At 46.0% G+C, this 27,437-nt stretch overlaps 1 protein-coding gene across 2 annotated transcripts in view; it reads left to right on the forward strand.

Moving 5' to 3' along the window:
- SPON1 (spondin 1) overlaps positions 1–27,437 on the forward strand; it is a 744,565-nt gene that overhangs the window by 657,722 nt on the left and 59,406 nt on the right. Inside the window, exon 11 of one of the 2 annotated variants that reach the window (XM_073576349.1) lies at positions 15,497–15,544. The exons of the other annotated variant lie outside the window; for it this stretch is intronic. Coding sequence (XP_073432450.1) covers positions 15,497–15,544 — 48 coding nt within the window. The remainder of the gene's footprint in view (positions 1–15,496; positions 15,545–27,437) is intronic. 2 annotated transcript variants of the gene reach the window in all.

A 27,437-nucleotide genomic window follows, 5' to 3' on the forward strand; every position in this document is an offset into this window, starting at 1 on the left:
GACTAAGGCAAAAAAAGTCGGAGTTTCGTCCGAAACCCGACCCCAATGCAAAGTCAATGGGAAATAAAAGTCGGCATTGAGCAGATAACATTCATCCACTCAATGCAGACTTTTATTCCACATTGACTTGCATTGGGGTCGGGTTTCGGACGAAACTCCGACTTTTTTGCCCTAGTCGGACCAGTTTCATCCCACTCAAATTTTATTTAATTCAGGTTTCACGAAACCCGATCTGACCAAAGTCGCTCAACTCTACATGTGGATGTTCACCAAAAACATCATGTGGAAGTACGCAACTGGGACTTGGAGTTCCAGGGTGATCAGGCTATATCAGCTGTCGGCCATTCTCAGTCTGGGGACTTTCCAGCTGGAGTTACCCCCAGTAATGCACGTACACAACGCATTCCACAGGTCAACACTCTGGATATTCGTGGCGACTCTGGAGCCTACGTTATCGCCATCTCTATTGGGCTGCGTTTGCCGTAAACCTGAGGATCAGATGACTGTGGAGGAGAATCTTTGTGGATCGCGGCGAGTCCCCTCGTTGAAAGGGTGTTAGGGCTGGCGGAACGCACCAAATAATAAAATAATAGTAAGGTGCGTTCGCAGCCTGGGGTCCACCGTGCAGGGGTGGTAAACTGCTGCTTAGTAATGACGGAAGTATAAAGTGGTATACAAGAGGTCACACGTGGGTTAACGTCACCCAGTGTGAACAGAAGCGAACTCCGTTATGACACAGAGCCGCGCCACCGCTGAACATAAATGCCGTTGCCTGTGAAAATCACAACATTCAGCAAGAGAGCGCTCTGTATGCGATCACAGAACTCAGCCCCAAGGACACAAGGTCTGAGTCCCTCTAGACCTACTGAGCGCGTGGCGTCGCACCTGCAGATGCCGCTATAGCTGCTGACTTAGGTGGAGTGTCGAGCACGTGCACCGTGGCGTGCAGAGCCACTGATGGACACTGATGTTAGTCTCAGACTCTGCCTCTACCTACACCTAAGCCTGATTGCAAAGGAGAAAGTTTATGGATTAAACGTGCGCTGCTTGACAGATCACTCCTTCCAGTTTATGTTAATTGTACTTTTATTTACCAACGCGTTTTAAATTGTCAGTCTAAAATCCGGTGGTTATTGCAAATCTTAAAACATCTTCAGCAGGACAGTGGAGTGTAAGGACGATGGCCGCTTTGCACAATTGCGCTTCTACGGGTCATGGTTTTTAGAGAATTTCTGTGTGGAAAAAACGCAGCGGAAACGCAACAAATCCACATCGTGTGCACATAGGCTAAAACTTCAGTAAAGTCATTAATAATTATAATTAAGGGGGAGATCCATGAGGGCACATGGATTGACTGTGTGCCCTCATGGATCTCCCCCTTAATTATAGTTGTTAATGACTTTACTGAAGTTTTTGCCTATGTGCACACGATGTGGATTTGTTGCATTTCCGCTGCGTTTTTTCCACGCAGAAATTCTCTAAAAACCATGACCCGTAGAAGCGCAATTGTGCAAAGCGGCCATCGTCCTTACACTCCACTGTCCTGCTGAAGATGTTTTAAGATTTGCAATAACCACCGGATTTTAGACTGACAATTTAAAACGCGTTGGGAAATAAAAGTACAATTAACATAAACTGGAAGGAGTGATCTGTCAAGCAGCGCACGTTTAATCCATAAACTTTCTCCTTTGCAATTTGATGATTCGTGGTCACGGAGTGGCCCTTTGGATGTGCAGCAGCCTGACTTTCTGTTCCTATATGTCTGAATCTCCCCTGCATAAGGTGAGTATAATGATTTGATTTTACATCAATCTCTACTCGGGTAAGACCCTATTGCGCTTTTTTTCTTTCAGCTTTTCGACTACACCTAAGCCTGGGCGCTTAACAGGCTAGGCTGCACAACACATGCGTACCAAGGGTAGGGGTTTGAAATGAGAGTCAGTCACCAGAGACATTCATACTTGCATACAACACTCCTCATAGTCTGGTAATGCAGTCTATACTAGCACATGGCCGAGCGGCCATGCGAACTTTTTATAGCCGCGTCCTTCCGTGACCTTCCTGACCTTTCTGATGGTCCAATCCGAGCTGGAGAAGGACCTGAGCATGTGACCTCCGATCTCCAATGAGAGATCGTCCCACGGGCATGCTCAGTGGACCGAAAGGAGGACTTTGTTCCTGGAGTAGCTCGCTGCTGACCAGCATGCATTGCTATAGCTGGACCAGAGATGGCAGCAGCAACCAAACCCACAGAGCTAGTCTGAGCAGAGTGCTGGGACCGACAAATCTGCTGAGCAACCTCTGCGGCTGGAGAGGAATGGGAGACCGCCGGAAGCAAGGCTTGGAATTCCCGCTGTGCAGCGACAGGAACCCGACGCCTAACATTACCCCCCTCCTAGGGCCCCCTCCTCTCTGAGCCTCGCTCCGCTCAAATTCCGCAATGAGAAGTGGAGCGCGGATGTTCTCCACTGGCTCCCAGGTCCGAGCCTCTGGACCATGACACTTCCAGTCCACCAAATAAAACTTGTTACCACGCACCACCCTGCATCCCATGATGGCATTAACCTCAAACTCGTCCGAGGACCTGGCAGATGACTCGGAGAACCGGGACATGAGGACTGGCTTAAGGAGGGACACGTGGAAGGTGTTGGAAATAGCCAAATGTGGTGGAAGGGCCAGACGGTAGACCACAGGGTTGACCTGCTCAAGGACCTTGAAGGGGCCAATGTAGCATGGTGCGAATTTTGTAGACTTGACCCGCAGCCTGATGTTATGGGCGGAGAGCCACACCAAGTCGCCAGGAGTAAGGGTCAGAGCGGGGCGCCGGAGCATGTCGGCGGAGGCCCTCATTCTCTCCTTGGAGGCCCAGATAGCATCCTGAGTGCGATCCCAAATGTCACGTGCATCCACCGCCCAGTCTGCCACCCTGAAATCGGTGGACGACACGGGCATGGGCACATGGACGCGCGGATGCTGGCCGTAATTCAGGAGGAATGGGGTCTGGCCGGTGGAGTCGGCCACAGCATTGTTCAAAGCTAATTCCACCCATGGCAGCAAGGATGCCCAGTCATCCTGCCTGGCCAAGACAAAATGTCATAGATAATGTGACCAGGGTCTGGTTGGCTCTCTACCAACCCGTTTGTCTCGTGATGATAGACTGGGGAGAGATTTAGCTCAATGCTGAGCAGGTTACAGAGCTCTCTCCAGAACCGAGATGCAAACTGGGGACCCTGGTCGCTGACAATCTTGTCTGGCATGCCATGCAGGCGGAAAACGTGCTTAATGAACAACGCTGCCAGGCCCCGTGCAGAAGGTAATCGGGAGAGAGGTACCAGATGCACCATCTTGGAGAAATGGTCGGTGACAACCCAAATGACCGTGCTGCTACTGGACTTGGGTAGCGCCACCACAAAGTCCATACCGACCATCTCCCAGGGCCTGTCCGCTACCGGCAGGGGATAAAGTAGCCCAGCGGGCCACTGCCGAGAAGACCTATTCTGAGCGCAAGAGACGCACGCCTGAATATAGCCCCTGATGTCACGGGCCATATGCGGCCACCAGTACGTCCTCGCCAGAAGCTCAGAGGTCCGTTTTGTCCCGAAATGTCCACCCACCCTGGACGAATGAGCCCAAGAGAGGACCTCCAGTCGCAGATGGGCAGGGACAAATGTCTTGCCCGGAGGTACTGACTCACGGGCGACCAGAACCACAGGCCTCAGGCTCTCGGATGGGACGATCAGCCAAGGCTCTTCCTCTTCTTCCTCCAATGACACCATGGAGCGGGAGAGAGCATCGGCCCGGACGTTCTTCTCCCCAGAGAGAAAATGGAGGGTGAAGTTGACCCGGGAGAAGAACAAGGACCATCTGGCCTGACGAGAATTTAGCCGCTGGGCTGTTTGCAAATACACCAAGTTCTTGTGGTCGGTGAACACCTGGAAAGGGTGGCAAGCCCCCTCCTGGAGGTGTCTCCTCTCCGAGAAGGCCAACTTCATCGCTAGGAACTCCCTGTCCCCGATGGAATAATTCCTCTCCGCCGGTGTGAAGGTCTTGGAGAAAAAGAAGCATGGGTGCTTCCGACCTTGCGTGTCATTCTGAAACAGGACCACTCCAGCACCGACGGAAGAGGCATCCACTTTCAGAATGAAGGGTTTATCTACATCGGGGCGATGTAGAATGGGAGCACTAGCGAAATGGGACTTAATGGAGGAGAAGGCCTTGGAGACAGGTTCCGACCACAACTTGGGATTTGCACCCTTTTTGGTGAGGGCCACCAAGGGGGCTACCAACGTTGAGCAATGTGGAATGAATTGGCGGTAATAATTTATGAACCCCATGAAGTGCTGCACCGCTTTGAGAAAATGGGGCTTCTGCCAATCCATCACCGCCTGTAGCTTGGCAGGATCCATGGCCAATCCCTGGGCGGAGATGATATAGCCCAGGAAAGGCAAGGACTCGTGCTCAAACACATACTTCTCCAACTTGGCGTAGAGGGAGTTTGCCCGTAGGAGGTTGCAAACTTTGCAAACATCTCTTTGGTGAGAGTCAATATCTGGAGAGTGTCACGTCTCTGTCAGATTTGGGGCCTGCTGTTCCGATCGCAGCCACTAGGAGGCGCCGGACCGCCACTTCGCCGTCAGACTCGGGGACGGCTTTTCCTGCCTCGGCCACTGGGAGGCGCCGTGGTTCTATTATGTCGCCGTCAGACTCAGGGCCTATGGTCCCAGCTTTAGCCACTAGGAGGCGCCGGTCTGTCACGTCACCGTTGGATTCGAGGCCTGCTGTTCCAGTCACGGCCACTAGGAGGCGCCGGACCACCACTTCACCGTCAGACTCGGGGACGGCTGTTCCTGCCTCGACCACTGGGAGGCACCGTGGTCCACCCGTGAATTATGGTGGTGACAGAGAAGTGGCTCCTGCGCAGGCATCTGGTGGGCGCAGGCTCCGCCCCTCTGTCAGTCATCAGGGGGTTACTGCATCACCGTCTGGCCTGGTCCTGGGGGTGGCCCTAATGACATCACCAGTCCAGGAACCTGTGAGGGATGACCTGATCCCTCAAATTCCTTGGGACTGGTCTTGCAAGCCGCCGGATATATTCTTGGTTCCCCTGTGTGTTACTTAGTGATTGATTTCTGTTTGACTCTGACCTCAGCCTGGATTTCTGACCCCTCTTTTGCCTGACGATTCTGTACTTCTGCTACTCTGGTTTGTGACCTTGGCCTGGATATTCTGACTCTGCTACTTCCTAACGATTCTGTACCTCTGCCGCCCTCCTGGTTTTTGACTCTGACCTTGGCCTGAATTTGACTCTGCTATTGCCTGCCGTTTTTGTACTTCACTCTGACGACCGTCCTGCTCTGGCCGCTGCTCATATTCAGACAGCGCCTCCTGAGCTCTGTTGTAAATCCAGATCCCAGTATAGGGGTAAAGGGTATCAGTGTTTCTCGAGGTGTTGCCTGGCTGCAGCCCAGAACCGCAGATGGACGTTACATTATATCCGGCCATAAAATTAACTGCTTCTTGTGTATATACCCAACATATACAAAAGCAGTCTCCCTGAACTTTTTTTTTCCCTTCTTCTGACTGAGCTGATTTTTAGCCTGAACACCTGTTGCATTGCCCAGCCTGGAAGATCACTCTCATTTTCCTGGACAACTATGCGGCAGTCTGGAGTCTTCAGGGAGAGAGCTGCACCTCAGAGATCCATGCTCCTGGCACGTCGACCTCTGGGCAACTACTCTGGCTATGGTTGCCCAGAGGTTCAGGTATTGCCCGCAGATGCGGCTAAAGTTTTATTACCCATTTCAGTTTCATGTGGTAAGAAAACACTGTGTTTAAACGCGTATGTGGATAGTGGCTCTGAAGGAAATTTTATGGATTCCTTGACTGCTAGGAATCTGGGTGTAACACTACTAAAACTTAACGCCCCTATTAAAACCACGGCTATTAATGGCACATCCATTATTCAGGAGGGGGCTAAGTTTGTTACTGCCAAGGTTGCTATGTCTGTGGGAGCCTTACACACTGAGCTTGTGTCATTTTTTGTGATGGACAATTTAACCTCTGCAGTTATTCTGGGTATGCCATGGTTACGCCAGCACAATCCTGTCATCGACTGGCACTTGGGTGATGTTGTACGCTGGAGCCCACAGTGTCAGAGAAATTGCATATCCTTGGCAGTAAACCAAGTTAAGGTTAAAACCCCCAACATACCGTTTGCTTTCAGAGATTTTGAGGATGTCTTTTCTATTGTAGAATCTGAAAAGCTACCCCCTCACAGAGAGTATGATTGCCCTATTGATCTAATTCCGGATGCCCGTCTCCCTAAGGGAAGAATATTTAATCTCTCTGGCCCAGAGCGTCAGGCCATGAATGACTATATTGCAGATAGCCTAAGAAAAGGATTTATCAGACCGTCCATTTCTCCAGTTGGGGCCGGGTTCTTCTTTGTGGAGAAGAAATATGGTGGTCTCAGACCCTGCATTGATTATCAGGAGTTGAATGCAATCACTATAAAAAAACAGTATCCGCTTCCACTCATCCCTGATCTTTTTAATCAGCTAACAGGAGCCCGTTGGTTTACTAAACTTGACCTCCAGGGGGCATATAATCTGGTCCGCATAAGAAAAGGAGATGAGTGGAAAACGGCCTTCAATACACCCCTTGGCCATTTTGAGTACCTGGTAATGCCGTTCGGACTCAGTAACGCACCTGCCGTATTTCAGCACTTTGTTAATGATATTTTTAGAGACATTTGTGGGGTGTATGTTGTGGTGTATTTAGATGACATTCTGATTTACTCTGCTGACCCTGTGACACACTCTCAACACGTCTGTTCTGTGCTACAAAGACTACGTGAACACTCCTTGTGTGCTAAACTGGAGAAATGTGTCTTTTTTGCTGAGGAGGTACAGTTTTTAGGATACATGGTTCCAGGTAAAGGCTTCCGCATGGATCCTGCCAAGGTCCAGCCTATTAAGGCTTGGGTGCAACCCAAATCGCTGAAAGCGCTGCAGCGATTTTTGGGGTTCGCTAATTATTACCGCAAGTTTATTAGAGGTTTCTCAGAGAATGCCAAGCCACTCACGGATCTGACCAGGAAAGGGGCGGACGTGGCAAACTGGAATCCTGACGCAATTCAGGCGTTTCTTACGTTAAAAGAGTGCTTTGTGGCCAACCCAGTTTTGGTTCAGCCTGATCTGGACCGTCCATTTATTGTGGAGGTGGATGCCTCTGAAGTAGGAGTGGGAGCAGTGCTATCACAAGGCACTACAGCCCTCACTCAGCTTCGTCCATGTGCGTTTTTTTCCCGCAAATTCTCTTCCACGGAGAAAAACTATGATATAGGGAATCGGGAACTATTGGCAATTAAATGGGCCTTCGAGGAATGGCGTCACTTCCTCGAGGGCGCCAAACACAAGATCACGGTAATTACCGATCATAAGAACCTGACATACCTAGAATCAGCAAAAAGGTTAAATCCTAGACAAGCAAGGTGGGCATTTTTTTTCTCTAGGTTTAATATTATAATCACCTTCCATCCTGGTACAAAAAATGTGAGGGCCGATGCCCTCTCTCACAGTTTCTGCCCCTCACAAGCTGAGGACTGTGAACCAGTTCCGATATTGGCCACTGGGATCGTTGTGTCCGCAGTGTCATTGGACCTTCTGGAGGAGATCCGTAAATCCCCAGAACAAGCCCCTGACACTACGCCACCCAACAAATTGTTCGTTCCGCCTGCGTTTCGCCTACAAGTGCTTAGAGAATCACATGACTCTGTCTTGGCATGCCATCCCGGTCTCAATAATACCGCCAGATTGATAACTAGGAATTTTTGGTGGCCGATGGTGGTTAAGGACTGCAAAGAAAATGTCTTAGCATGTGAGGTCTGTGCCCGCGTCAAGTCCTCCCATAATCGCCCTGCCAGCTGGCTCCAGTCCTTGCCCACCCCCGAGAGTCCATGGACCCACATCTCCATGGACTTCATTACGGACCTACCATCCTCAGATGGAAAGACGTGTATCTGGGTGGTGGTGGACAGGTTCAGTAAACAATGTCATTTTGTCCCCCTGTCGGGGTTACCTAACTCGGAAACGTTGAGTAAATGGTTTATTGTACATGTGGTACGTTTACACGGTGCCCCAGTCAATATTGTGTCTGACAGGGGTACCCAATTCGTGTCAAAGTTCTGGAGGGCGTTCTGTAAACGCATTGGTATTGAGCTATCTTTTTCCTCGGCTTACCTCCCTGAAACCAATGGTCAAACCGAACGTGTCAACCAGGCTCTGGAGCAATACCTTCGTTGCTACTTCTCAGAACACCAGTCCGATTGGGCAGAACATCTGCCACTAGCCGAGTTTGCGCTAAATAATCAGTATCAGGACTCCATTAAGTCTACCCCCTTTTTCTGCAATCACAGGCTGCATCCGCGCTTTGGCTCATTCTCGGCCAGAATGTCGGAGCTTCCTGGAGTAGAGAAAAATATACATCGTTTAAAAACCATTTGGTCTGAGGTAAACTCGAACTTGAAAGGGGCCCAGGTTAGACAGACCTCGGCAGCGAACAAACGGCGATCCAAAGGACCACACCTGGGAGTTGGAGACAAGGTTTGGCTCTCCACCAAAAACATCAAGCTTAAAGTACTGTCTGCCAAACTGGGTCCCAGATTTATTGGTCCATACGAGATTATAGAGGTGATTAACCCGGTGGCCTTCCGTTTAAAACTCCCTCAGTCTTTCAAATTACCCAATGTCTTCCACAAGTCTCTCCTCAAGTTGTATCGCTTCCCAATTCACCCTGTCCCATCCCCTCCTCCTCCCGTTTCGGTCGGAGGGTCCTTGGAGTATGAAGTCCAGGGTGTCCTTGACTCCCGCCTTGTAAGAGGGTCCGTACAGTATCTGGTACACTGGAAGGGCTATGGCCCAGAGGAGAGGTCCTGGGTCCCTGCGAGGGACATCCATGCAAAAGCACTAATTAGAAGGTTTCACCTCCTTCACCCTGACAAACCAGGTTTTGAGGGTCCGGAGGCACCTCTTGGAAGGGGGGGTACTGTCATGTCTCCGTCAGATTTGGGGCCTGCTGTTCCGGTCGCAGCCACTAGGAGGCGCCGGACCGCCACTTCGCCGTCAGACTCGGGGACGGCTGTTCCTGCCTCGGCCACTGGGAGGCGCCGTGGTTCTATTATGTCGCCGTCAGACTCAGGGCCTATGGTCCCAGCTTTAGCCACTAGGAGGCGCCGGTCTGTCACGTCACCGTTGGATTCGAGGCCTGCTGTTCCGGTCACGGCCACTAGGAGGCGCCGGACCGCCACTTCACCGTCAGACTCGGGGACGGCTGTTCCTGCCTCGGCCACTGGGAGGCGCCGTGGTCCACCCGTGAGTTATGGTGGTGACAGAGAAGTGGCTCCTGCGCAGGCTCCGCCCCTCTGTCAGTCATCAGGGGGTTACTGCATCACCGTCTGGCCTGGTCCTGGGGGCGGCCCTAATGACATCACCAGTCCAGGAACCTGTGAGGGATGACCTGATCCCTCAAATACCTTGGGACTGGTCTTGCAAGCCGCCGGATATATTCTTGGTTCCCCTGTGTGTTACTTAGTGATTGATTTCTGTTTGACTCTGACCTCAGCCTGGATTTCTGACCCCTCTTTTGCCTGACGATTCTGTACCTCTGCCGCCCTCCTGGTTTTTGACTCTGACCTTGGCCTGAATTTGACTCTGCTATTGCCTGCCGTTTTTGTACTTCACTCTGACGACCGTCCTGCTCTGGCCGCTGCTCATATTCAGACAGCGCCTCCTGGGCTCTGTTGTAAATCCAGATCCCTGTATAGGGGTAAAGGGTATCAGTGTTTCTCGGGGTGTTGCCTGGCTGCAGCCCAGAACCGCAGACGGACGTTACATTATATCCGGCCATAGATGAGGATATCATCCAGATAGACTACAACTGAGGTGGTGAGCATACCCCGTTAGATGTCGTTTACAAAGTCTTGGAAGACGGCTGGAGTGTTACAGAGCCCGAAGGGAATCACCAGGTATTCATAGTGCCCATCCCTGGTGTTAAAAGCTGTCTTCCATTCGTCCCCCTCACGGATGCAAATCAGGTTGTAAGCCCCCCATAGATCAAGCTTAGTAAACACTCTCGCTCCCCGTAGCCTATCGAACAGTTCCGATTTCAGGGGCAGAGGATACTTATTCTTAACGGTGATGGCGTTAAGACCCCTGTAATCGATGCAGGGACATAATTCTCCATTTTTCTTTTGGAAGAAGAAAAATCCCGCCCCCGCTGGTGACACCGACTTCATAATGAATCCTCTTGCCAGATTCTCCCTGATATACTGAGACATGGCCTCTGTCTCCGGGAGAGATAGGGGATAGACTCGACCCCGGGGAGGCTCAGCACCAGGCAAGAGGTCAATAGGACAGTCGTAGGGACGGTGAGGCGGATGGGTCTCCGCTGCCTTCTTGGAAAATACATCTGCATACTGTCGATAGCATTTGGGGAGAGAGGAAAGGTCTGCGGGGACTTCAGTGGAGGCAACCTGAACGCACTCCCTCTGACATCTACCCTCACAGGATTTACTCCACCCGAGAATTCTCCCTGAGGACCACTCTATTTGGGGAGAGTGATGACACAACCAGGGGACCCCTAAGAGGACCTGGTCGATACCCTTGGGCATGACAAGGAGAGATAGTGTCTCCTGATGGGAAGGAGACAACGAGAGTATCAGCAGGGTGGTTTGGTGGGTGATCTGAGAGGGTAATGTCGCTCCATTCACCACTCTGATGGTGACTGGCTGAAGTAGCAAAACTAGAGGAATTGCATGCCATTGTGCAAAGGCAGACGACATGAAATTGCCCTCCGCCCCGGCATCCACGCAAACCTCCACCGTCAGAGTGGAAGAGCCAAACTCAAGCGTGCCCTCAAAGGTTAGCTTGGAGGAAAACATTGCAGTATCTAGTAGGCTGTTATGAATGGGTCACCGAGGAGGAAAAAAGCAACACACGCTAAGTCTCAGAAAACCAGAGAGGTTGATAACTATGCAGACTGCAGAGCCCTGATCTTAACACACAACTAGAAGCAGTCGTGGAGCGTGCCTACAGTGGTCCTGGACGCCTCGTCACAGCCGGAGAGCTAAATAAGCCTAAAGTAAGAAAAGAGGAAAACTAACTCCCCAGAGCAGACCACAAAGGAAAGATGGTGACGGTGAAGCAAGATGAAAACACAAACAAAGGCAGAAAAATAGGCTGAGCAAACGATGGGGCCAAGCTAACTTGAAAGGACAGGAAAGGAAAGATACTGTCTGCAATCTGCCAAAAAACCCTACCAAAAATAATGTCCAACGCTTCTGATAACACTTCTCCCACTATATCAGCACTCTGGAATATTCTGAGACAGAGCAAAAAGAGGCCAATCTATTAAAGGACAAAAAGGCAAATTGGCAAATACAGATAAATAAGAGTGGAAATTCAGGACAGCCCAGCCGGGCTGGCTGACCACACAAAAACTGAGTTGACCAACAAGAGCAAGTGTGAACATTAGCAAAAAAACAAGCTTAACTTAAGATGACTGGAGCAGAGCTGAAGTCCAAGACCTGAGAAACAGACTGAATCACCAGCAACAGGATAGGGCATTGGCTGTCTTATATCCAGTCTGATACTCCAGAGATTCAATCACTATCCTCCTCATCAGGTGGCAGACCATTACCAATTAAACTAACCTCACTACCTCCTGTCACTACCAGAGGGAGAACGGGAGACAGCCTCTGTGGCTGCCTGAACAGCGACTGCGGTAACATCCACAGCCGAAGCTGAGCACTCAAGAGCCGCCAGCCTGCCCTCCAGCTGCTGGATGTACCGCTGCAGTCGTTGTTTGTCCGCCATTACTAGCCAGACCCTGGCGCTAGTATAATGTTTGGGCTTGCGGAACGCACCAAATAATAAAATACGCATTATAATTGACGTACTATCCCTTGAGAAAAAGCCTCACCACGCAACGCGCGTCAGGGGTGCCACGGCCATCCTAGGTACAGTATCTGCCCAGCAGCAGTAACTCTTTCCTCCCCTTTCTGGCGTATTTTATGCTATATCTTTTTGCAGGCAGCTTATGTGTTCTTACAATCGCATTATGTACTAACTTTTAGTTTGCTTGTCTACTGCATTATGCCTATGATTCTCTATAAATACAGCTTTGTTTAGGGATTGAGGACTTTTCACGTTCTTACTGTATGTACCACTATTTATTTTAGGCAATTTGCATATATTTGATTGATACACTTTGTTAACACTTTGCATTATGCCTTTTTAAATAGTATATATATATATATATATATATATATATTTTTTGCTACTGCATGATTGAAGTCTCTGCGGGCTTTCTATGAAAGGAACTCTTTGAATATAATTTTTGTTATTTGCATATCTATTTGAGATTTTTCCCTGGGAGCACTCTTTATGTTTTGGAGCTACATAGATTGATTATTGGATTTGCATTTACACATATATTCTCTTTATGAATTATAGTGTACCAGGTCTATAGGCCTTATCTTTTCCATCAATTGCTCCTACATATACTGCATTGTATTTCAATGCCTTTTAATCGATTTGTAATAAAATGTTGTTGATTTTATGGCATATAGTTTCCATTTTTCTTTGTATGATTTACAAATAATAAAATAATAGTGAGGTGCTGCTTAGTAATGGTGGAAGTATAAAGCGGTATTCAAGAGGTCACACGTGGGTTAACGTCACCCAGTGTGAACAGAAGCCAACTCTGTTACGACACAGAGCCGTGCCACCGCTGAACATAAATGCCGGAGCCTGTTAAAATCACAGCACTCGGCAAGAGAGTGCTCAGTATGCGGTCACAGAACTCAGCCCCAAGGACACAAGGTCTGAGTCCCTCTAGACCTATTGAGCGTGCGGCGTCGCACCTGCAGACGCCACTATAGCTGCTGACTAAGGTGGAGTGTCGAGCACGTGCACCGTGGCGTGCAGAGCCACCAGTGGACACTGATATTAGTCTCAGACTCTGCCTCTACCTACACCTAAGCCTGGGAGCTAAACAGGCTAGGCTGCACAACACATGCGTACCAAGGGAAGGAGTTTCAAATGAGTCAGTCACCAGAGACATTCATATTTGCATACAACACTCCTCATAGTCTGGTAATGCAGTCTATACTAGCGCATGGCCGAGCGGCCATGTGAACCTTTTATAGCCGCGTCCTTCCGGGACCTTCCTGACCTTTCTGATGGTCCAATCCGAGCTGGAGAAGGACCTGAGCATGTGACCTCCGATCTCCAATGAGAGATCGTCCCACGGGCATGCTCAGTGGACCGAAAGGAGTACTTTGTCCCTGGAGTAGCTCGCTGCTGACTAGCATGCATTGCTGTAGCTGGACCAGAGGTGGCAGCAGCAACCAAACCTACAGAGCTAGTCTGGGCAGAGTGCTGGGACTGACAAGTCTGCTGAGCAACCGCTTCTGCAGCTGGAGAGGAATGGGAGACTGCCGAAAGCAAGGCTCGGGATTCCCGCTGTGCAGCGACAGGAACCTGACACCTTACAAAGGGGGGTACTGTCACGATCCATTTTTGGATGCGTGGCAGCTCTGGTTCTACTATTATTTAAATGTAGATTTTTTGCTTTCACGTCAGCGGGGGTATGTCAGTTTTCCTTGCAGACAGCGTGTTATGACTGCAGTGTTGCTTGGTCAGCTGACGTGGGTGGTGACCACTCCCACCATCCTTTAAATGGTCACCTGATGCATCAGCTGACTGTCTGTGATAGAGCAATCTACAGTGACCAAGCCTGGAGTGAGGAGCTCACTGACTGCTGTGGTATATCAGCTGGTTTCGTGAGTTCATGATCCTGGTGCATTTATTCTACTGTGCAATGTTTTGCAGCAGAGGAAGTTAAAGCTAAGTTGTGTTACTACCCTGTCTCTTTCGTGTTTGTCACTGTCCCCCTGCAGTGGTGAGGCTAGCGCCCCTTGCTGGGCAGTGCAGGGGAGTTTTAGGTGACAGTGAGGGACGAGGTTCCTGATAGCAGTTGAATGAAGGACCCACTTAGGGTGTTAAGATAGTGCAGGGACAGGCTCAGGTGGTGACCATCCCTCATTTCCCTATCAATAGGGCCTTCCTCCCCATTTCAATCCCATTGTGAGTGCGTGGCACCGCCGCTGACTGACCCCCCCATTGGGTCATGTCACATCATGACACTTACAATCCGTCAATGTGGGTGTTTAGCGTTTGGGCCTCAGGGTGGATATTTCTGCTTCCTTTGAAACATCTGGGGCAGGGACAACTGAACGCTGTGTTGGGTCAACAAACTGGACGTGGTTGCTGACTGTTGTGTCTGTGCAACAGCAGGTTGTGGGCAGGAGGCATCAGCACATGCTTCAAAGACAGCAGGTTGAGAAGGCCGTAACACAGGGAAAGTGGCAGTGGTTTCACCATCAGACACAGATTTTGTACCCAGGTGTTCTTCCCATCTTCTGGGGTGCTTGGCGTCCATGTGCTTTTGAATGCTGTGTTTGCAGTGTTCTTGCCTCTTCTTAGTTTGGTATGGCAGTTGCTGCAAATTATAGTTGTTTTACCTGAAGAACTTTCAGAATAATCCTGCCATACAAGGGAACAAGGTACCTTTGGCCTGTTATCTAGCCGAGTGGGGGTGCTCTGTGGAACAGTTGACCGAGTTCTCCCTCTGGTCAAACCACTACCTCTTCTAGCCTGTTTTCGTTCTACAATTCCAACCCTCTCTGCACTGCTGTGCTTGCTAGGCGTTCCACCGTGCCAGGTTGGATAATTGGCCTCATCATCGACCATGTCGTCTTACAATTCATCAATCTGACACTCCTTCTGAGTTGCAATTTTAGGCTGACCTGATGGCAACTGTGTGTCATGATTATCCTTCACCTCTTCAGATATGAATTGACCTTCCCCAATGTGGCTTTTTCCTGGCCGTGGGTGCTCAAATGTTTGGGCATCACTGCACTCCACCCCCACATGACCCTCTTTAATGGTGCACGTTGAGAGGCCTGAGTAATTACAAGGGAACGTAAACAGTTCATCGGGGTGGCCATTGTTGGGGTGATATGTCTCCTGTGACTCTTGATGGGGGGAGGATGGAGGACCAGGTTGAGGATTCAGAGTCCCAGCCTCTTGGCTACTGAGACTAGACTGTGTGGAAGACTTTGTTGTTCTGCTTGTCAACACACTGGAGCCTTTGTCTGCCGTCCAAACCACAACATCCTCGCACTTGTATGTGTTCGACAGTGGTGTAGCGCGCTGACCAAATTTTTACAGAAAGATAGAACGAGATACAGTCTTCTTCTGATCTGTCACACGACCTTGGCTGGCAATACCACATCCACATCCCTTAACGGCACCCTTTCTCATATTGAATACGTTATAGAAAAAAAATTCCTGGGTTTATTTTTCACAAGTATATTCACAGAGGTATTATGTACAAATTCCCTGTATCTAGCAATGTGTGGCTTTTTTTTCAGATATCATCTTTATTACACATGGCAACAGCAGACTCACAAAAGTTACAGGTAAATATTCATGTTTGCGTATCACTGCAAGCTTTGTGCCAGTCGCACAACTGCTAGATAAGGATGTGTTAATTATTTAACCAGTAGAAAATTCTAATTTTTTTAGATCACCATTATGAGACATGCCGACAGTAGATTAATTTATTTAAACAAAAAAAAGCAACGGGTATATAAATTATCCACTGAGATCAGTAAGATGTATTAGCAGAAAGTAGAAATAAAACTTAACCTTTAATTTAGACAGTTATAAAAGGCAAAAATTAGATTTGAAAACCATATTAGTGCAACGCTACACCGAAAAAACACATACACGAACTATCATTCGTGGTCAAGCAATTAGTACATAGTTCTTGTCAATAATAAATCAACCATGATTATTGATGTGATGGTGCAGGTTCTTTAAATGAAGGGGTTACGCTAATCCCAACGCTTTTCCTCTCATTAAGATGCATCAGGGGAATAAGAACCAGGATGATGAGGCCATCTCCACCCCAAAAACAAAGTCACACGCTGATACGGTGTCATACCACAAAGCGGTGCAGTGTTAAGCGTTCATTTAAAGAACCCGCACCATCACTGTATGAACTTTACAGTCCCTTCCTTTGGCAGATTGGGTGAGACTGTTTCTTTTTCTTTAAGTGATGGTTCTTTACATTGTCTTCCCCTTGGCTTACTGCCAATTAGTCAAACTGTTGTTAATTATTTAAATGCAGTACTTAGCGGCACTTAGCAATATATAATAATCTTAGTTGATGTATTATTGACAAGAACTACAGTACCTTGTGAAAGTATTCGGCCCCCTGGAACTTTTCAACCTTTTCCCACATATCATGCTTCAAACATAAAGATACCAAATGTAAACTTTTGGTGTAGAATCAACAAGTGGGACACAATTGTGAAGTTGAATGAAATTTATTGATTATTTTACATTTTTGTGGAAATTCAAAAACTGAAAAGTGGGGCGTGCAATATTATTCGGGCCCTTTACTTTCAGTGCAGCAAACTCACTCCAGAAGTTCATTGTGGATCTCTGAATGGTCCAATGTTGTCCTAGATGACTAATGATGATAAATATAATCCACATGTGTGTAATCAAGTCTCCGTATAAATGCACCTGCTCTGTGATAGTCTCAGGATTCTGTTTGAAACACAGAGAGCATCATGAAGACCAAGGAACACAACAGGCAGGTCCATGATACTGTTGTGGAGAAGTTTAAAGCTGGATTTGGATACAAAATGATTTCCACAACTTTAAACATCCCAAGGAGCACTGTGCAAGTGATCATATTGAAATGGAAGGAGTATCACACCACTGCAAATCTACCAAGACCCGGCCGTCCCTCTAAACTTTCATCTCAAACAAGAAGAAGACTGATCAGAGATGCAGCCAAGAGGCCCATGATCACTCTGGATGAACTGCAGAGATCTACAGCTGAGGTGGGACAGTCTGTCCATAGGACAACAATCAGTCATACAAGGTCAGCCAATCACAATAATGCCAAAGATGGTGCCAACATTACTGTGATTGGCAAGAAAGGCCAGCATGTTCATTAGCTGCAAATAAAGTGCAAAAAATGCTGGGCAGGTCACTCGAATATACCGAGGCAAGTAGCAAATTACTCGCCAAGTAACGAATAGCCCGAATAGTGTACTATTCATGCGAGAAATGAATAGTGCCGAATGTATTTGCTCATCACTAAAATACATATCATTAACCCCTTCACTACCAAGGGTGGTTTGCACGTTAACTCCCGGGCCAATTTTTACAATTCTGACCACTGTCCCTTTATGAGGTAATAACTCTAGAATGCTTCCATGGATCTCGGTGATTCTGACAATGTTTTCTCGTGACATATTGTACTTCATGTTACTGGTAAAATTTCATTCACATAACTTGTGCTTATTTGTGAAAAAAACAGAAATTTGGTGAAAATTTTGAAAATTTCGCAATTTTCCAACTTTGAATTTTTATGCTCTTAAATCACAGAGATACGGCACACAAAAAAATTGATAAGAAACATTTCCCACATATTTACTTTACATCAGCACAATTTTGGAACCAAAATTTTTTTTTGTTAGGAAGTTATAAGGGTTTTTCATTTTTGCAACACCATTTTATTTTTACGGACCACATCACATTTGAAGCCACTTTGAGGGGTCTGTATGATAGAAAATACCCAAAAGCGACACCATTCTAAAAACTGCACCCCTTAAGGTGCTCAAAACCACATTCAAGAAGTTTATTAACCCTTCAGGTGCTCCACAGGAATTTTTTGAATATTTAAAAAAAATGAACATTTAACTTTTTTTCACAAAAAAAATACTTCAAGTTCAATTTTTTTTATTTTACCAAGGGTAACAGGAGAAATTGGACTGCAAAAGTTATTGTGCAATTTGTCCTGAGTACGATGATACCTGATATGTGGAGGGGAACCAATGTTTCGGCGCATGGCTGAGCTCAGAAGGGAAGGAGCGCCGTTTGACTTTTTCAATGCAAAATTGGCTGGAATTCAGATCGGACGCCATGTCACGTTTGGAGAGCCCCTGATGTGCCTAAACAGTGGAAACCCCCCCACAAGTGACCCCATTTTGGAAACTAGACCCCCCAAGGAACTTATCTAGATGTGTGGTGAGAACTTTGAACCCCCAAGGGCTTCACAGAAGTTTATAACGTACAGGCGCACAATTAAAAATTCATATTTTTTCCACAAAAATGATCTTTTCACCCTGAATTCTTATTTTTCCAAGAGTAACAGGTCCCTAAAAGTTATTGTGCAATTTGTCCTGAGTACGCTGATACCCCATATGTAGGTGTAAACGACTATTTGGGCGCATGGCAGAGCTCGGAAGGGAAGCAGCGCCATTTAACGTTTTTGGATGGAATTGAGATCGGACACCATGTCGCGTTTGGAAAACCCCTGATGTACCAAAACAGTGGAAACCCCCCACAAATGACACCATTTTGGAAACTAGACCCCCCAAGGAACTTATTTAGATGTGTGGTGAGCACTTTGAACCCCCCAGTGCTTCACAGAAGTTTATAATGCCCAGGTGTGAAAATAAAAAAATTGTATTTTTTCCACAAAAATGATCACTTAGTCCCCAATTTTTTTATTTTCCCAAGGGTACCAGGAGAAATAGGACCCCAAAATTTGTTGTCCAATTTGTCCTGAGTACGCTGATACCTCATATGTGGGAGAAAACTACTGTATGGGCACACGTCGGGGCTCGGAAGGGAAGTAGTGACGTTTTGGAATGCAGACTTTGATGGAATGGTCTGCGGGTGTCATGTTGCCTTTGGAGAGCCCCTGATGTACGTAAACAGTGGAAATCCCCCACAAGTGACACCATTTTTGAAACTAGACCCCCTAACAAACTTATCTAGATGTGTGGTGAGCACTTTGAACCCCCAAGGGCTTCACAGAAGTTTATAATGCCCGGGCGTGAAAACAAAAAAATCGTATTTTTTCCACAAACATGATCATTTAGTCCCCAATTTTTTTATTTTCCCAAGGGTACCAGGAGAAATTGGACCCCAAAAGTTGTTGTCCAATTTGTCCTGAGTATGCTGATACCTCATATGTGGGAGAAAACTACTGTATGGGCACACGTCGGGGCTCGGAAGGGAAGGAGTGACGTTTTGGAATGAAGACTTTGATGGGATCGTCTGCGGGTGTCATGTGCGTTTGGAGAGCCTCTGATGTGTCTAAACTATACAAACTCCCCACAAGTGACCACATTTTGGAAACTAGACCCCACACGGAACTTATCTAGATGTGTGGTGAGCACTTTGAACCCCCAAGTGCTTCACAGAAGTTTATAACGCCCGGGCGTGAAAATAAAAAAATCATTTTTTTCCACAAAAATTGTATTTTTGCCCCCAATTTTTTATTTTCCTAAGGGAAACAGGAGAAATTGGACTCCAAAAGTTGTTTTGCAATTTGTCCTGAGTAGGCTGATACCCCATATGTGGGGGTAAAACACTGTTTGGGTGCATGGCAGAGCTTGGAGGGGAAGGAGCACCATTTGTCTTTTTCAACGCAGAATTGGCTGGAATTGAGATCAGATGCCATGTTGCGTTTGGAGAGCACCTGATGTGCACAATCAGTGGTACCCCCCAATTCTAACTCCAACCCTAACCCCAACACACCCCTAACCCTAATCTCAGCCCTAACCCTAGACCTAACCCTAGCCCTAACCCTAGCTCTAACCCTAGCCCTAACCCAAATGGAAATAAATACATTTTTTTTATTCTATTTTTCCCTAACTAAGGGGGTGATAAAGGGGGGTTTGAGTTACTATTTATGGTGGTTTTTATGTTTGGCGGCTGTCGCACGCTAAAAGACGCTTTTTATTGTAAAAATAGTTTTTGCATCACCACATATTGAGAGCTATAATTTTTCCATATTTTGACCCACCGAGTCATGTGAGGTCTTATTTTTTGCGGGACGAGTTGACGATTTTACTGGTACCATTTTCGGGCACGTGACATTTTTTGATCGCTTTTTATTCTGATTTTTGGGACGCAGAATGAACAAAAACCAGCGTTTCATGAATTTCTTTTGGGGGGTGCGTTTACACCATTCCGCGTGCGGTAAAATTGATAAAGCACTTTTATTCTTCGGGTCAATACGGTTACAGCGATACCTCATTTATGTAATTTTTTTATGTTTTGGCGCTTTTATGCAATGAAAACAATTTTATATAAAAAATTATTATTTTTGCATCACTTTATTCTGCGAGCTATAACTTTTTTATTTTTTCGCTGATGATGCTGTGTGGCAGCTCGTTTTTTGCAGGACAAGATGACGTTTTCAGCGGTTCCATGGATATTTGTATGCGGCTTTTTGATCGCATGTTATTGCACTTTTTGTTCGGCAGTATGATAATAAATCATTATTTTTTGCTTCGTTTTTTATTTTTATTTTTTAAGGGGTTTGCTAAAGGGGTTAACTAATGGGACAGATTTATAGGGCGGGTCATTACGGACACGGTGATACCAAATATGTGCACTTTTATTGTTTTTTTTTTTATTTCCAAAAAATGAATTTATTAGGGAATATTTTTTTTTTGGAATTTACTTAGCAATTTTTTAAAAATTATTTTTACACTTTTTTTTTTTTAACTTTATTACATTGTCCCGGGGGACATCACTGTCCTGTGACAGATCACTGTGACAGATCAGCGATCTGTCACAGGCATAGACGCAGACTTCCCCATGCCTGCACTTTGCAGGCACTGAGGAAGTCAGCTCCCTGCAGGCCCCCAAAGGTCCCCGTCGCCATGTTGGATCCGGGGACCTGCAGGAAAGGAGCCCCCCGCAGCAGCGCTGCACATTGTGCTGCCGTGGGGGGTTCAGGGAAGCACGGAGGGAGCCCCCTCCCTGCTGATGCTTCCCTTTAACCCCCGGTACACCGCGATCGTGTGTGATCGCGGTGTGCAAGGGGTTAACGTGTCGGGGCGGTCCGTGACCGCCCCTGACACATTGTGCCGGGTGTCAGCTGTGATAATCAGCTGACACCCAGCCGCGATCAGCGGCGTTCACCACGTGAGCGCCGCTGATCTCACTAGACGCACTATTCCGTCCTTGGGACTTAGGTCCCAGGTCACATGGACGGAATAGTACGTCCAATGTAGGAAAGGGGTTAATAAATTATTCATTAGATTATTATTTATATAACACAACATCATAATTGGCAGAATAAACAGAATGTCATTAATTTATACCTCAAAGGTGAAATATCTGAAATAAAAAAAGAAAAAGATAATTAGAAAATAATAGATAATTAGAAAAAATTACAGTGCTGTGCAAATTAATTGGGACAAAGCATTTTTTTTAACTAAAATCGTAAGTTGGTTACTAGTCAGTGATTCGAACCAGTTTTGACTGCTGTGAACAGATGTGAGTGCCTGTTCAAAGCAGGTAAAACTGGTTTGAATCACTGACAAGTAACCAACTTACGATTTTACTTAAAAAATGCTTTATCCCAATTAATTTGCACAGCACTGTAGATTAAAAATAAGAATTAAAACAACACTAATAATGATTAGAAAATGATTAAAATACAATAGCATTAATAAAGATTTTTTTTAAAAGTTATTATTCATACGAAGAGGAAAAACTTATTTAGATAAACGGGACAAAAATAAGGGCTTCCTTGATGCCCTTTAGGTGACACAGTGTCCAGAGTGATAATTAATCTAGTTTATTTTTGTGCCAAGCACTTTTTCCAATTACCACCCCGGATGTCTATATTGACTTTATCAAGGCCACTAACCTTAAGTAAAGAGGGATCACAATCATTGTATAATTTGAAATGGGGAGGTGTGGGCTTCAATTCTATAATGCTAATTGTTTCAGTTGCTGCCTTTATGTTCAGAACATGTTCTCTAGTTTTTCTGCGCAGTTCTCGTGTAGTAAATCCTATATTTTATTGCATGGGCATTTAGCGCTAGAGTTTTAATAGTTTAACACATATATTTCATTCCTGATTAAACAAATTACCACTCTACATTATTATAGATAAACAGATAGCTAGCCAGATAGATAGAAAAAATTGAGCACAGAGCAGCACCTGAACAATGGAAATAGTTGGGTGCAAGGTTTCACAGGTACATACCACTCCTTATATTAGAAAAATCAAAGAAGCAGCACACCAACATTTTAGTTCAAAAAACAATTTTAATAGCCCATTTGTGCGCGACGTTTCGGCTCTGTGTGTGAGAGGCTTGAGAAAGGCTCACACAGAGAGCCAAAACGTCGCTCACAAATGGGCTATGAAAATAGCTTTCTTAAGCCAGATAGATAGATATGCTCATATCATTAAACGATACTCACGTTATTACTGCATAGAGAGTAGTGACGGGTGAGCATGCTTGGTACTGCTCGGTGCTCATTTGAGGATCACTGTTCTTGAGGAGCTCTGCACTCATATGAGTGTCTGGGTACTTGCTCTCCATGCTCATTTTCCTGCCCCGCATGTTTAGTGCTTGATTTTGAGCCACTAAAAAGCGGGCATTGCCTGCCAATCAGGGTAATGCCATAGCCATGTTGGCTTCTGGCATTACTGTGAAGAACCAACATGAAAAAGAAGAATCTGGCACTCACCGGCCCATAAAAATTGTCCTTTATTGCGGAATCATGTGAAACAAAATCAGGCAGGCATATCAATGAAAACGTGCTGGACTATGGCCGTTTCACACTAAATTGCGCTTCTACTGCTGTCGTACAGCATGTTTTCACAGATATGCCTGCCTGCTTTTGTTTCACATGATTCCACAATAAAGGACAATTTTTATGGGATGGTGAGTGCCAGATTCTTCTTTTTCATGTTGGTTCTGGACATTTGCTGCTATCTTCACTTGATCTTGGCACCCGTGTCCCTCGAGTTGATTTGCCTCATTATCCCGGAGCTGAACAGCTGTGTCTGTCGATTGCTTCCTTCTATGGTAATTTCTTCTGGCATTACTGTGATTGGCTAGTGCTTTACATCAGCAGGTCGGTATAAGCCATCTTGGGCGTATTGTATCCGGAAATAGAGTAGGGTGAGTCGCTGATGCAGAACGTACAGTGTGTTCTATAGGATTTATTTAGCTGCTGGTGCAAAATTAACGGCCCTTTTTAGGTCTAATTAAGATCAATTTTATTCTCTAATACTGCTCTTAGCTGCAATTAGGGTAGGATTAACTGCTGTATTAGGAGGAGTGTATTGAAGTCACTTAGAGCAGGGTCGACTGCATAGTTTCTGGTGCTGCTACATTAAACCAGTAGTCCTATTTAGGGTTAATTCAAATAGATTCTAATCTCTCATAATACCGCTCATATGTGAAAATAATTTAGGATTTGCTGGTGGAGTAGGTATTAGCGTATTAGAAATATTGCGGCTCAGTTGATTGCTTTACAGATCTTGTGGCTGATATGTAACATAGTAACATAGTTATTAAGGTTGAAAGAAGACTTTACGTCCATCTAGTTCAAACCCATATCCTATCCTAACTTGCCCTAACATGTTGATCCAGAGGAAGGCAAAAAAAACCGATGTGGCAAGCAGTAGGCTTCACATTGGGGAAAAAAATTCCTTCCCGACTCCATATACGGCAATCAGACTAGCTCCCTGGATCAAGGCAATATTAAGGAAACTAGTGTATATACCATGTAATATTATACTTTTCAAGAAAAGCATCCAGGCCTTTCTTAAATTTTAGTAGGGAATCACTCATTACAACATCATATGGCAGAGTTCCATAGTCTCACTGCTCTTACAGTAAAGAATCCGCGTCTGTGAGTATGCTTAAAACTTCTTTCCTCCAGACGTAGAGGATGCCCCCTTGTCCCCGTCACAGGTCTAAAGGTATTGTCACACTTAGCGATGTACCAGCGATCCTGACCAGCGATATGACGTGGTCAGGATCGCTGGTACATCGCTAAGTGGTCGCTAGTGAGCTGCCACACAGGCAGATCTCACCAGCGACATCGCAGGGGACTGGGGTCGCTACTTACCTGTCACACTAGGCGATCCTGCGTCCTCCCGCCCAGCTCCACGCTCGTCGCTTGTCTCTCTACAGGAAGCGCCGCAGGAAGCTGACGACGAGAAACAGTCCAGCCTGTTCTCGCGCGATCAGCGATAACCAGCGGGGGAGCGGGTTGTAGGTAAGTATCACACAGTGATATCACTAGCAATATCGATATAACATCACAAGTTATAGCGATATTGCTAGCGATATCGCTTAGTGTGACAGTACCTTAAGAGTAAAAAGATCATTAGAAAGGTCTTTGTACTGTCCCCGCATATATTTATACATTGGAATAAGATCATCCCTAAGCCTTCGATTTTCCAAACTAAATAGCCCCAAGTGTAATAACCTGTCTTGGTATTGCAGACCCCCCAGTTCCCTAATAACCTTGGACGCTCTTCTCTGCACCCGCTCCAGTTCAGCTATGTCTTTCTTATACACCGGAGACCAGAACTGTACACAGTATTCTAAGTGTGGTCGCACTAGTGACTTATATAGAGGTAAAATTCTGTTCTCCTCCTGAGCATCTATGCCTCTTTTAATGCATCCCATTATTTTATTTGAATTTGCAGCAGCTGCCTGTGAGTTTATCGTCCACCCATACACCCAGGTCTTTTTCAGTGATAGTTTTGCCCTGTGTTTTACAATTAAGCACATAATTATACATCTTGTTTGTTCTACCCAAGTTCATGACCTTACATTTATCCCCATTAAATCTTATTTGCCATTTATCAGCCCAAGCTTTTAGTTTACATAAATCCTCCTGTAATATAAAATTGTCCTCCTCTGTATTGATTACCCTGCAGAGGTTAGGGTCATCTGCAAATATTGAAATTCTACTCTGTATGCCTCCTACAAGGTCATTAATAAATATGTTAAAAAGAAGCGGGCCCAAAACTGACCCCTGTGGTACCCCACTGCTAACCGTGACCCAGTCTGAGTGTGCTCCATTAATAACCACCCTTTGTTTCCTATCCCTGAGCCAGCTCTTAACCCACCTACACATATTTTCCCCTATCCCCTATCAACCTTTTGTGTGGCACCGTATCAAAAGCTTTTGAAAAGTCCATGTACACCACGTCCACTGCATTCCCTTGGTCCAGTCCGGAACTTACCTCTTCATAAAAGCTTATCAGGTTAGTCTGACAGGTACGGTCCCTTGTAAACCCATGTTGATATTGGGTCATGAGGTTATTCTTCTCCAGATACTCCAGTATAGTATCTCTTAGAAAACCCTCCAGGATTTTACCCACAGTTGAGGTTAAACTTACTGGCCTATAATTTCCAAGTTCAGTTTTTGTCCCCTTTTTGAATATTGGCACCACATTTGCTATACGCCATTTCTGTGGTACAGACCCTGTTATTATGGAATCTTTAAAGATTAAAAATAATGGTCTATCTATGACTGCGCTTAATTCCTGCAGTACTCAGGGGTGTATTCCATCCGGGCCCGGGGATTTGTCAATCTTAGTGATTTTTAGACGCCGCCGTATGTCCTGCTGGATTAAGCAGGTGACATTTAATGGAGAATTTTTATCCCTGATCACGTTATCCGTCATGGGATTTTCTTGTGTATATACTGTTGAAAAAAGTCATTTAGCATATTGCCTTTTTCCTCATCCTCCTCCACCATTTCACCCAGACTATTTTTAAGGGGGCCAACACTATCATTTTTTAGTCTCTTACTATTTATGTAGTTAAAGAATATTTTGGGATTATTTTTACTTTCTCTGGCAATGAGTCTCTCTGTCTCAATCTTTGCTATTTTGATTTGCTTTTTACAGAATTTATTTAATTTTCTGTATTTAGTTAATGCCTCACTACTACCTACTTGCTTTAATTCTCTAAATGCTTTATTTTTGTCACTTATTGCGCCCCTTACAGCTCTATTTAACCATAGTGGTCTCCTCCTATTTCTAGCATGTTTATTCCCATATGGTATATATTGTGCACAGGTCCTATTCAGGATGCTAATAAACGTCTCCCATTTTCTTTGTGTGTTTTTATGTCTCAGGATATCGTCCCAGTTAATTGCACCAAGATCATCTCTCATCCGTTGGAAATTTGCCTTCCTGAAGTTTAGTGTCCTTGTAACCCCTCTACTACACATTTTATTAAAGGATACATGACAACTTATTATTTTGTGATCACTATTACCCAAGTGACCCTCAACCCTTACATTTGATATGCGGTCTGGCCTGTTGGTTAATATTAGGTCTAGCAGTGCCCCCCCCCCTCTTGTTGGGTACTGAACCATTTGTGAAAGGTAATTGTCTCTCATAGTTGTCAAAAACCTATTACCTTTGCTGGAACTGCAGGTTTCGGTTCCCCAGTGTATTTCAGGGTATTTGAAGTCCCCCATAATAATGACTTCTCCTTGAGTCGCCGCTTCATCTGTTTGCTTTATGAGGATATTCTCTGTTGCTTCCATTGTTTTTGGAGACTTATAACAAACCCCTATCAGTAATTTATTATTTTTCCCCCTCCCCTTATTTCTACCCACAGGGACTCTACATTTTCATTAGATTCATATATATTATCACGCAGGATGGGTTTTAAGAATGATTTTACATATAAACACACGCCTCCCCCTCGCTTATTTGTACGGTCATTTCTGAACAGACTATAGCCCTGTAAATTAACCGCCCAGTCATGGCTCTCGTCCAGCCAGGTCTCAGATATCCCCACCATGTCATAATTATGTTCCAACAACATTACCTCCAATTCCTCCATATTGTTGGCGATGCTTATGGCATTAGTATACATGCACTTTATGTATCTCTCTGTACCTCTATTCTTTCTTAAATTATTAACTGTTCTAACCCCACCCCCATGCCACCCCCACCCCCAATTTCATTATTTGTGCCCAGGTCTCTATCTGCACTGTCTTCCCCTCCTATAAAAGGAATACCCTCCCCCGTCCCTAGTTTAAACACTCCTCCAACCTTCCAGCCATTTTCTTCCCCAGCACAGCTGCATCCTCCCCATTGAGGTGCAGCCCGTCCCTAGCGTACAACCTGTAGCCAACTGAGAAGTCGGCCCAGTTCTCCAGGAACCCAAACCCCTCCTTCCTACACCAATTCCTGAGCCACTTATTAACCTCCCTAATCTCCCGTTGCCTCTCTGGTGTGGCACGTGGTACAGGAAGTATTTCTGAAAATACCACCTTGGAGGTCCTTGCTTTAAGCTTGCAGCTTAATTCCCTGAAATCATCCTTAAGGCCCCGTCTCACTAAGCGATCTCGGTAGTGAGATCGCTACTGAGTCACAACTTTTGTGACGTAACAGCGATCTCACCAGCGAGATCGCTGTGTGTGACAGCGATCAGCGAGCGGCCCCCCTGCCGGTATCGCTGATCGCTGGAAGAAACCTCTGGACAT

Source organism: Dendrobates tinctorius, unplaced genomic scaffold, assembly GCF_039654945.1.
Source record: "Dendrobates tinctorius isolate UK_male_01 unplaced genomic scaffold, ASM3965494v1 ptg000048l, whole genome shotgun sequence".
In the NCBI taxonomy this organism is placed as follows: Eukaryota; Metazoa; Chordata; class Amphibia; order Anura; family Dendrobatidae; genus Dendrobates; species Dendrobates tinctorius.